Genomic DNA, 13,264 nt, shown 5'->3' with positions numbered 1-13,264 from the left:
AGTATAGACCGTTGATGCTTATTAATGCATAATCTATCAAAATGCCAATGCATGGAACATTGGATTTCAAAACAATTAAATCACCAGGTCATATTATACAGTATGCTTTGTTAAGATCTCCTGAGTAACCAGACTAAAGCACTTTGAATCACGCTACAATTGACAAAATTGATGACTGTCGTCATATTATACAGTTCTATTGCCGATGATGAATGAATATTAAATAACGGACACGCGCGAACGTATGATTTCATTCAAATCTAATTGCAGCCATAACAAAGGAGGCCATCGATGAGTTTTTTTTTATGAGAAACATAACAGCGCATTGGTGTCAGCATATTAATTACATGAAAGTAGTTGATTGCAAATGCAATAATTTATGCCTGTAGACGACAATGTAAAAACTTAGAATGCAGGGCTATTTTACACATACAGCAATAGTTAGTCCACACAATTGTTCTTCGACTGTCTAGTTTCAAATCAAATAGTTAAAACACCATCGCAGATATTGAAAGTTCAAAAAACTAAGCCTATTTAATAGCAAGTATCAGCAATAATGGCAAAAAGATACCAAACTGACTATTCACTCGAAATGTCAGTTCGTCATTACAAAACCAATTGGTTTTGGCTAAACATCCGAATTGATCAAGGGCTCAGCTGTTGTGGACACATATGACACATTAAATCAATCTCGACACCCCTGAATCTTGCAAACAGTTGTTTGGGTAATGAGACCCTTACATTCGCTGGTGACAACGTGACCTTCAAGTAAGTATAAGGAAATGTAAACTATACGAAACGCCCAAACACACATGTACACATTCATTCAATTTGGAAAGGACGGATGAAAAATCACCGTGCGGGAGTGAGAGATCTAGGATTCGGAAACTAGCCAGGATGAATTTCCAGTAACGCACGTACGCAAATGTATGTCTTCTTTTCTTTTAGTCCATGACTACATTAATTATTACAGGCAAAAAATACTGTTACACTAGAACGGAAGATCTGAGTATCTTGACCAGGTGAACGAATATGTTCATATTATCATAATCCGAGAGAAAAACGTTATTTGAAAATAATTTGTGAGTAGTAAATAGATCAGCAATTAATTAGTTTAGTTTCAGACTACCACCAGCAAAATATTACAATCAACAACAACGACAACCAGTATATGTAGGCTGTTAAGAAATTCATGATCATGATATGCAACGTAGAAGGTGTCATCCCTATGGCATGTATACGTGTAAACAAGCAGCAATACAATTATACTTTTTGGTGTTGTCTTTTTGTCTTTTATCGTGATCGCAAAAACTAATCTAAAGAAATCCTGACTGGACGCATCTGCTAGCATTTGACAGCTATTAATTATTCATGATTTCATTGATTATTCATGAGTAGGTGTGTGAAAGTAAAGATGATATTTTAAAGGTTGAATCGATTCGATCGCAGAGATGGAAACTTGACATTTCTAAGTGGGAAGACGATAGTTTCATCCACGTTTACTGAAACATATTAAGTAGTCTTTCAAAATCACCGAGACCTCTGAAGTGACAGTTTACGTACATTAACAACAACAACTTTTAATTAGCATAATCACCGGAATATTCCACTATGGTTTTCATTCCAACGCAGGGGGTTGCCTGCATATGCGTCCAGTCGGGATTATTTTCGCAGTCACGTTAGTTTTTGCGATCACGTTAAAAAGGCTAAATTGACAATTAATTATATTTGTTTGTAAAACAAAAAAGAATTCCCGACTTTGCTAGTCTAAGCAATACACCGTGTTCAAAATTACGCATTATCACACAATATACTGTTAAAAAGCCGACATTCCAATTAAAGAGGCCAATTATCCGCATGAAATTGGGTCCATATTAAAGACGCCTTTTGGATTGTATATTGGATGACATAGTTGCTGAATTCAGTGAAATCGGATATTTTTCTTATCATGGACGCTCCTAAATCTGTTTGCTTGTCTCCAGAAGTCTTGGCAAATGAAGAAACACAATATGTACAGCATATACCTTCAGGTGATAACACTAGAATTGCGGGAATTATAAACCAATTTAAGTGATATCCATGTCAGAGTATGAAAAAAGAACTAGAATTATATCTGTAGTTTCCAAGATTGTTATCTTGTTTTGCTACAGATTGCGTCAATGAGCCATTATTTGTATTGATTACTTTTTTAGAAACGGTTCATTTGTATTACAAACGACAAAAGCATACACATTGGTGATCAGATTTAATTTGGTTCTACAGCTGAGCCTTTAAGTCAATTCTGTTTGTCCCCCCCCCCACAACACCTGCTCACCTCCCGAAAAGATAATTTTTAGGAGAAAAAAAAAATGTACGTGTATGTTTTATCGGTCTCAATGCTATCGTCTTGATGATACAGCGCCTCTGTATTGCACGCGATATTAATACTTATTTGAACTGGACATACACTTGTCTATCAGTTTCCGATCGTTATCCGATACATTCTGCATATCTACCATTTATACAATGGCTTTTCCAACCTCAAGAGCAATTTCTTGAATCAGAGTGGTAAATTACAAAACTATATAATTGTTAGTATATTATAACGTTTTTTGTTAATATATAAGTGTGAGTTATTACAGCTTTAATTATTTGGTTGTGTAATATGGAATGTCAATATGGTAAATATTCGTCTTACTTTGTGTGTTAAAATTTAAATAACGTGACGGCTAATTAATTTAAATTGAAATATTATAAAATCTACGTAACAAAAGTAAACAAACAAATGTACAAATTAATGCATAAACTAACACCAAAGGAGATAAATTCATAAATGTTTAAATAAATGTTTAAATAAATGTTTGAATAAATGTTTAAATAAATGTTTAAATAAATGTTTAAATGTTTAAATATTTAAATAAATAAATAAATAAATAAATAAATAAATAAATAAATAAATAAATAAATAAATAAATAAATAAACATGGGTGCACTTAGGATGCGTATACTCAGTGTTACAGTCGTGCACAGAAATGTTAGATTTTTTTTTTAAAAATGGTGAACAGCACAGTTTGCTCGCAATTATGTTTTAAGTATTTTCGCATTTACTTGTTATGTATTTCTTTTTGCAAACAAATGTCGACAATCTAGTTCCAGGAAATTGTCGCGTAACAATTACTCTGTAAATGAGAAAGTACATCCTTTGCAAAATCACGAATTCGAATTCATTCAGAATAGCATTTGTCACAGCCACGTCTACAAGATCCCAATGGAATGATCAAACAACATTACGTAATATACCGATTTGTTTCTCATGTATTTACATACATACAGTAAATGTATACATTGCCATAGCAGCGTATTAAGCGAATGACATAAAAAGTACACTTATTTTACTGAAGAAATATAATAATAGAAATCTCTCAGGTGAATACGCAATTTGAAAATCTGTTATGCCGAATAACAAGGAAAACACCAATGCTAGAAATACAGGCTTTACTCTATTATTGAAAATGCGTAATGGGCATACGCATCCATAATAACTTAATATTGACATTATGTACGCACCCCATCTATTACGCGCACGTAGATATTTGTTTGGTGTTCCTCATCTATAGAAATGACACAAGCATGAGAGCGGAAATGCTAGAAGTCAGAAAATTGATATTCAAGTCTCAAGTACATTAAGCGATTAAAGATAACGTACAACGGCGGTGGCGAATCGCTCAATTGATAACAATTACAATCCAAGTTCAACTTGGGGACGCTAAGCGAATATATACTGTGTACATCACAGAACAAATCTTGTTGCTAGGCAACAAACGTTCAGTGTTGGAATTTTTCGACAACCACTCTCCATCACTGTAAAAAGCAAAATGCATAATATTATGTATATAATGCGTTCTTTTTAAAGATAATTTCTACAGAGAAACATATAACCTGATTTCGGGTGGCAAAATGTATATATATTCTATTAGGACATTACAGAGAGATGTATTACGTAATTGGTTCAGTGTCGAAACTATTGGTATTATTCAATGCGTCCACGTGCTGCTATGCGCACGTTTTTACATGTTGTAAGATGGCATCTTGCGGTTGAGTGCTGTAAGCAGCATGTTAGGGGCATCGCGCACGAATAGCAATTTGTCGCTGTACGTACACCGTGCTACCGTACTAGGGTTGAAATAGCTTCTCTCCCTCGTTAACTTCATTTTAAAAAAATCGTTGCTGCGCCATTGGTGCGGAAACACTTGTCAATCCATTTTCCCCTCGCCCAGCCTACCGCACTGTTTCCAAACTCCTACAGTATCTCGTGGTAAGATAACAATCACATAAATTCTATTTATAGAATAAGTATGTCCGTCGGGTTTTCGGCTTTACAGAAAGCCATTAAGATATCTGCAACACGATACTTACAATGCCGAATGTTTCAAACTTTTTAAAAAAATGATAAGTGTGTGTCGAAGCATCCACGGAGTCTCACGCGGTTTTGATCCAATCCTGTTTTGAGCGAAGGAATATCATCACCGATGGGCGAGTTGCAAAGAGTAAAACATCGCCGAGGTAGTGGACATTCCATTTAAACAATCATGCATCCCACATTTTAATACAATCGACACCTCGGAAGCTTTTAGTAGGATGTTAAAACAACAAGAGTATAATTCATAAAGTTAAACCTGCGAATTGACACGCCCGAGAATATTGACTGACGTACATGGCACGTTCTAAATGTTGCACAGCCTAAATCGCTGGGAAAAGGTCCAAAGGTGTCTGGGAAGTAACACATTGTTTGTTATTGTTGGGTTTGTCTTGTGAAATGAACAAGAACGATCCAGATGCTACCGCGATCACACATTGCGTTTATTTCAAATAGAGAAATTGTGTCGCTATATGAAGGCCATGCTGTGAAATACGACATGTACCATTCTCACACGAGAGGAAACAAAACAAGACTGAGTCTCTGGTTCATTTAAATGGCGTACGTATTATATGTAATACTTATTTTCACGACAGTAAATTGTTTTGTCTTTGTTTTCATTTGTATTTAGGTTTGTATCCATGTTCTGATAAATCCTCTCAATAAAACGAGTCCGAAAGCCTACATCAGTGCATAATGTCTAGAGAAAATTAACTGGCGATGTCATACTTGTGTATATTATGCAATGTGTTAGGTGTCGATGTACCTGTGTGTCATGTCAGCGTATGATGCAATTAGGTTTTTAAAAGTGTCGAATATGCACGACTGGATTTTAGATAGGTATGCTAAAGTCAGCTTGAATTTTTTCCCCGATTATAATGACATATATCAAGTTTGAAGTGATCAGAGCAAATGCATCATGTTTCGATTGCCCTGAAAACACTTTGATCATAGATCAACAGTGGCCGCCGCACTGCCATCTTTGAAACACACACCAAAACAACAGATATTTTGATACAGCTTTGTGTCGCGGGAGTGGAGTGAATGTGCCATATCTCAAGCCATATAGCTTATCTATGAGTAATACGCGATGAGAGGGAACACACACACACAATGTGCGTGCGATGGTGTTTCGTAGGCAGGACATCCAGGAAATGTATCAGGCCGGCGGAAGAGGGATCAGTTCTTTAATGTAACTGAAATAAAATATATCATGACGGAAGTTCACTGTGAGACAATACACGATCCGTGTGAAATTCGACATGTTGAAGTCTGTCAAACTCAATTGACAGGTCAATCAGTCCAGGCCAGTGAACCTGGGCTACAAATTAGCGATATGTTTGTTTTATTTGATGGCGGAGGGCAAGTGTGGAATCCGATAAGATGTGACGAACCACGTGGTCAGAGAAACAAAGATAACATCTAATTCAATCAAAATAATTGCACTAGACTGTCAGCCGCTTCGGATATATGTATTTAATTAAGTAGTGGAAGTGCTGTCTTTCTCGCCGATCGTGTCTCTTTCTGATTGCTGATTATTCTAACTTATAAAATGGATACAGTGGTCTCTTACACTAGTACTGCTAGTATTTGTCACTACAAAATTGGTGGGTGGGTGAGCGGGTTGAGGGGGCGAGATAGTGAGTCGTATTGTCAGTTGAAGCTGAATGCAAAACGATGAAATATATCAAAATGAAACAACGATTGTCGTACGTAGCATAAGTAGGTCAAAGGTGATGATCCGATACATAGTGTAATGTTTCCACCGTATAACATGTGAGGTAAATATTTATCATGTCCGTTTTATAGTAGGTGGGATGATGGCTCGGTCATTTCCTCCTAGTTTATAGCTATCACTGATTCGGGTCATCGCTTATCATGTTGAAGTTAGTGGCTGAGGAAATCCGTGATGGTGTATTTGGCGCACATAACGATGAAATATACCCGGTACTGATATATAAATGGATATTGCGAATCACATTGAAAGAAATAAGAAACAGTTAACTTAACATTCGTTGTTCTTTCTGTAATCTTGTCTTCGGTGTTTTTTCATTTGTTATGCCCAGCGCCACCAACGTCCACCGTAACTAACTATTCGGTCGGTAATTGCGATGAACTTAACCCCCAAAGATATATTTCATGTTAAATGAGAACTGTGACGTCTAAGTAATGTTTCGCAACCGACTTGTAAGTTACTAAGCGCCGCAGGGTCTGCATTGTGATTTGATAAAGCAACATTCAATTCGATAATATACGTTAAAGATTCTATTTAACCCGCAATGTTAGCTGACATGGTAGTCTAACGGTGAAATCAGAACCCCCGGCAACGTATGAATGGGGATAATGATGGCAAAACAAATTATTAAATAATACCGGGAGGTAGTTACCAGCAGATAATTATAATTTAACTAAGGGCATCGCCACCACGTTTTGGTAATTCATTCTCAGACTGTCACATTTGGCGAAATATATTATATATTACGCCGTGTGCGGCGGTTCACTCTTTGTCATCGAAGTGGTTCGCCCTATAAGCATTGAGCTTAAGAGAGTGTACGGTAGGTACGCCCCATTCATCGTCTTGACAGACAACGAATAGGGTCGAAGTCGTCAGATTTGTAAACGCCCATGCTCACTCTGTATACAGACGTCTTCTCACGGTACCCAAAGTGCTACCACGTTATCGCTGTGGATATAGAACGGACATACACGTTCTGCTGAGCTGGAACCATCATCACAAGCGTGTTGCTACGTCAAATTCTAATATGAACTACACTGGTAAGCGAGTCGACGACGTCGGTCTAACAAGCGCTTTGTTCAATTACACGAAGTAAAAACACAATAATGCCCATCTCCGAAGTTGTTTTTTTCAAAACGCTATCATTATTTTGAATCGACGTTACGATTTGGTTGGATTTGTTGACATACTACACCAACTTCCTAAAGTCGAGTTTGACGATAAAAGGAAACATAATAAGTTAGTCTGCTACACGATGTTTTCGCTGCGTGTTTTCGCCGAGTGTATGTATTAGGTGGGTGACAGGTAAATATCACAATAACAACAAATTGTTTGGTTTTGTTGGGATTTTTATATAAACGTCTGTTAACCTTGTTGTGAGTGTGAGATTTAAAACAAAAAACATGTTCTATACCACCGGAACTACCTTCCACGCGAGAAGAGAACACGGTTTGTTCAGTCGTTCAGTGGACAACGTTGTTTTCTACATCGTATTGGTGAGTTGTATTGATATATGCAGAGTCAGTGGGCTAGGGGATTCGGTGAAAATCCCTGGGGACGTAGTACTGGGCGGACTCTTTCCCATCCACAGCGCGGGGATCGGCAAACCGTGCGGCTACGCCAAGAAGGAGCAGGGCATACAGCGGATGGAAGCTATGTTGTATGCCATCGATATGATCAATAAGAGGACCGACTTACTGCCTAACATCACCCTGGGAGCCCACATACTGGATACGTGTTCTCGCGACACATACGCCTTGGAGCAATCTATGCAGTTCGTTGGTCCAAAGATGGGCCACGTGGACCTAGAGAACGTAGAGTGCCCCAACGGGAGCGACCCAATTTACAGTCAACCCCAGCCGGTAGCAGGAGTCGCGGGCGCTTCATCAAGCTCTGTCTCCGTTATGGTGGCCAACATACTCGGTTTATTTCAAGTAAGTTTATTTTATAGATTATTTTACATTGTTCTGTCAGAAAAAAAAATTGGATTAGCGTGAAGGATTTCATTACTGCGCTATGTACACTTTTGTTGAAATGTAAACATACGGTGTGCATAGAACGAGTCAATTATCAGTTACAAATTTCACGATGAAAGTCAAACATATTACAAATGATTGGCTCACCGAAATAACGACAGTGCGTAAGAGTATCGAAGGTCGATTACAAAATGGATCGTTTCTATTTCCAGTAAGACTGAAAGTAAATATCATCGCATTCTCCAAATTAGTCGCGCTATCGGTTTTCACCGGCTTCGCTAATGTACCTCTTCAAGCAAGCGAGTTGAAATCGCGGGCGGTGTATGGAAATTGATACCTGCGAAATGGTGAGTTAGAAGCGCGACACTGCACTAATAATAATTATCCACGGCTTTCAGGCTGATCAATACCTCAAAGAACCCATCACATGGAATACGAACACGATACACGGAAACAGTAAACATTTGTACCACCGTGCGCATCACGCTGACTCATGTGAGCCGACAAAAGCATGTTATTCGACCGAGGTAGTGTTATGTAATACCAACTCTGAAATGTATTTATGTTTTAATTGAGAGTACGTTTGTAAGCCAACAGTTTGAATAGTAATTGTATACGCCCTCCTCACTATGCCTATTCCATATTTACGCTTTAAGATTTATTTTTAAACCAACTGATCAATCATTATGTATTATAATCGGATTCATATTAAATAAAAGGTATTCACAATTAAACAAAACTTCGATGGCGATTCGATGGCCTATAAAAATTATACTTCGGATCTCGATCGTTGCAGCTAGAGTTAGCGTCGACAAAATGGTTAGTTGTCTGCTGGTAACGTACTAATACATATCGTACTGGCTGTAGACATTGCGTTTTTTCATACTTGCAATTGGACTGATTAAAATGTGCGATGCTATCAGTACAGTGCGGCGTTGTTTGAAGCAGCGTTGGTGATATTAGTAGTAACGTTAGGAACTTCACCAACGTTTGTATTCACTGCCAGTGAAATGCCATTCAAAAACAAATCAATAAGCAACGATACTGCATCGACCGAGTTGTTTCAGCATAGTGCCCCATCAATTTGGCAATTGATTTTGGCGTTGACAGTTTCATATATGATACATGCCATTCACAAACCTATTAAATGCATGAGAAAAACAGACATTTCGCTTCGGATACGTAATTTAACAAGTTTTCCCAGAATTGTTCCAGATATAAGTATATACACATGTTTATATCAAAATCGCGTCTGGAGGTGGAAACGCGTGGCAACGATCTTCCTTCGCTCCAATGGTATTAAGGGTCACTTAAATCACAAATAAAAATAATTACAAGTGCATTAAACCGTTTACGGGGAGTAATAGGATCGCGTTAAACTAAAGAAAAAAGAAGTACAGTTTGAATGTGTTCAGCAAGGGTCATGCCGCGAGGTCAAACCTAATTGATTTTTTTCTGCCACGTCACTAGAGACCTACCGATATTGCTATATACACAAGTATGAAGACAGCAATGACGGGGCCATTACCATGCAAATTACACCCACGGAGTCGGTGAAGTTCAATCATAATCAGAGGAACTTGAACCCCATAGTGAACTTGAACTCTATAACGGATATTTATATCACATTAGATTAATTCAATCTATTGTAGCTTAATTTTTAGCGATATGAAACAGACAATGAAAGCGTTGCCAATAGTTTCATTGTTGAGATTATGTTGGCGCATTTTTTTTAACTGAAAGATGGTAGTCACGTGTTGACATGTTTTCAAAATTGAAACTCGCATTAATTATAATAAGTATGACACGTCATATGTTATTATGAGAGACAGCACACCAAGCCCCCAACATACGGCGAAAGAAGAGTACATTTCCAGGTGATACTTTAGTGAATGGTAATTCGTCATTTTCGAAAAAAAAGTAAAGTCCAAATGCCCCTGGAATCGTCTCCCTTGTTGGGTAATGATTTGACCTTACTTGATTGGGTAGTAGCATGCTGATCCTTAGCTTACAAATTGATAAACAGTGACACAAGATGTTAAATCGTGTTAAAATATGTCGCATACTGTTTTATTTCTTATTTATTAGTCCTACTCACGGTTCTAAATTCCCGTAATCGTAACTTTGAATTTAGTTTGAAAACAAACTAAACATCGTTTTACTAAGGTTTATCCGACAAGTATAAGTTTAAATACAGTAGTACATGATATCATGATTTGACCACCCGCAATTTGAATCACAGCGCAATTGCCACAATGTGTCTTCATTGCGTCATCAATGGCATTACCATACTATAAAACAGGTGCATTAACTGTGCCCCGGACCGACACCACGACGTGACACATGTGTATGTATTCTTTGCCAACAAATTCAAGTTGCATGTATAGCTCTACCGTTCTCTATAAAATACATTTCAAAAAATGAAATAGTCTACTAAAATATTCAATAATAGTATTCTGTGTCGCTCTATGACTTTAATACTACACTTGATTATCTAACGCAGTCGCAACGACACTTGTCATTATTGGATACCTCTGTTCTTCTTGTGTGATGTCAGTTCCCCACGCATGTCCTACTCGCGATATATATTCGATAACTATCATTCATTCCCAGGACGCGTGCCATGTCTTAACGCATTCCTACAACGTGTAGTTTTCACTTCCCTTTTATTAATACATAGTTTGTCTCGCATGAATGCCTGAACACGGTGTTAGCTTTCTTCCACCACTCGGGTGCAGTTTCACGGTGGTAACGCCGTGTGATATGCGCAGACCGTCTGCCGTAATTGTTGCAGATCGCCACCTCGGAGGTCACGGCTGTAACTATTTCATTTGTCGTGATTACACATTACTTCATTTAGCCCGATGTACCTCCAAATTGCGGGTAATCACGGGGTAACTGCTGACCACTCTGAAGAACGTGGTACGCCGATTTAACGAACTGTTGCATGCTGTCAGTGCCTTGTATAAACTAAACGAACGGGGTCGGATTACTTACTTGGGAGTAATAGCGAACGGTATAATAAAGTGACTCCGATAGTACGACACACTAGAAAAATGTGTGCCCCCGAAATTTCTTTCAGCTAAGGCAATCAAACGCCACATAGTAAGATGGAAACTTTCTCAAAACACGCAGTTGTAAGTTTCCCCATCAGACCAATTCACGTTACTGTAGTTTATTGTTCAAGTTGTTGGAAATTACGAGCATGCAGTTCTCCCACACTCCACAGTGAGAAGGCTTCGAACACGCCCAAAAAACAGATTGATATTGCGTAAAACATTGGATATTGTGCTACGTTTGTGGTTATCTTACGATCGACCACTCATATACAGTATCCGGCAAGAAATAAACATAAGTAATTTCCCGAGGGGGTTCGTCAAGTAAATTGCAGATCACATACTTAGTCAGCTAGCCAATCACTATCGAAGAGAGTTCTGGCATCGAATCTGATTATGTTGTCTTCTCATTAGGCTAATGGCAGGTGAAAACAGCCGTGGGTCCAAAGTGGCTTCATGATAGCACCATAATTGGATAGATCTGACCCGTCTCGTTTTGATAATATCATGATTCAATCATCCAAGAACTTTCATGCGCTATTGTGACATCATCTCAAATTGAATTCACTTCAATGTTAAAACAGGACCGTTGGATGGGATTACGCGCCGGACGGTGTGGTTGATCAACCCCACATTTTCACTTCACGAGCGATTAATTTTCATGTTCTCCCCCTCGCTCATCGCCATCAAAGCGATGTTTTATGAGAGTGGGACATTTCGTTGGCGGAATAATGAGCGCATATGAATATACAATGAGAACATTAAACCGTTTTTTTCTTGCAAGGTTACTCTGAATGCAATGAAGCATATTGCATGTAATTGACTCTTACTTTGGAAATGTCTTTGAAATTATGCATTTGTGTGTATGTGTATATGTTGAAATTGCATTTGAAATGAAATTCCATTGGTGTAGAAACGTGCTAATGACGTCATAGAATGAACAAAATCCAAGCTATTGATTATATGTGAAGCGCATTTCACGCCATTTTGAAATAAGTTTAACCCCCAGGCAAACGCCAGCAGTCGATATACAGTATCTCGTCAACATCACGTTAACACACACAATGATTTATTTTTATTTTAACAAGATTTGTGTTTGTCTGTAAAACTCTGGTATTCGTAATACTTGTTATGCTTTCTCTTTGATCTTTAGATCAGTCGTTCCATTTTTGTGACAACTGTGGATTTATTTTTCATGTATTTTTACGTCACATGGAGCCCGTATTGTAGACATCATCGAGATGTGGCGCTTCAACATTCGAAATGTCGTACTCAGTGTTCTATCTTAACAAACACGCACACACACGCAACAAATCACTTTTGCATCTTTTTGTTCCCGATTGGCATTCTCAGCACTGCGCTCTATTGCTCAGGGGGTCAATCTTACTTTTCTCTATCAGACAGCTGTGTATGTAGGCGTGTTAGCAACAGTCACGTAATTGGCACTGTTCTTCGCGCAAATTGAATCTCTCCAAGTAGGTGCAGTCCGGAGAAGGGTATGTTTTAGCGAGAATTGGATTGAAAACACGAAAAAGTCATTAAAGCATTCGTGTTTCTAAAATGTTTGTAAAGACTCTGTCGACTCTGTGCTGCCGAATCTCAATATAAGTCTGTTTACAGTGGCTAGAGAGGTTTAATAAGTAGTAAAAGCCCTCCACGATATACAATTGCAGTCGACCAATAATGTGACATCTAATATATCCTGCTGTGATTGTTAGTTGCATAATGTACGTTTCACGTCATTACAATGTAACGTCACAGTGACAAAAACATAACCTTCACGGGCTTAGCTCTGATACTTCAGTAGATAGAATGATTATCACAGAATAAACATAACCTGATCTCTCTCGAGTCTTCTTTATTGAAAACAAAATTCAATGTTTCACTTAATCTTGAAATAATCTCGCGTACTAGAGTTGTGTCCTCCAGTGCGTTTTTTTTTTGTACGTCGCAATATGTTAAGTAAAAGTAGAGAAACAAAGTAGAGCAGAGAATCTAAACATATGACCAAAAAGGTATGCACTCGGGCTTGTAACTTAAATCATACAATATGTCAGGGTTACGTGATATTATTCTCTGAGTGTGCCATCGCGTCCACAAT

At 38.0% G+C, this 13,264-nt stretch overlaps 1 protein-coding gene across 1 annotated transcript in view; it reads left to right on the top strand.

The window, feature by feature from the left end:
* Positions 1-7,534: 7,534 nt before the first annotated feature.
* The window catches only part of LOC100369975 (metabotropic glutamate receptor 8-like), a 57,255-nt gene continuing 51,525 nt past the window's right edge, over positions 7,535-13,264 (top strand). The window contains exon 1 of the mRNA XM_002738310.2: positions 7,535-8,065. Within this exon, the coding sequence (XP_002738356.1) occupies positions 7,535-8,065 (531 nt within the window). The remainder of the gene's footprint in view (positions 8,066-13,264) is intronic.

Source organism: Saccoglossus kowalevskii, chromosome 3 (assembly GCF_978046115.1).
Source record: "Saccoglossus kowalevskii chromosome 3, keSacKowa6.1, whole genome shotgun sequence".
Classification (NCBI taxonomy): Eukaryota; Metazoa; Hemichordata; class Enteropneusta; family Harrimaniidae; genus Saccoglossus; species Saccoglossus kowalevskii.
Note: the sequence above shows the minus strand (reverse complement) of the source record. Positions and strands in the feature narration are given on the sequence as shown.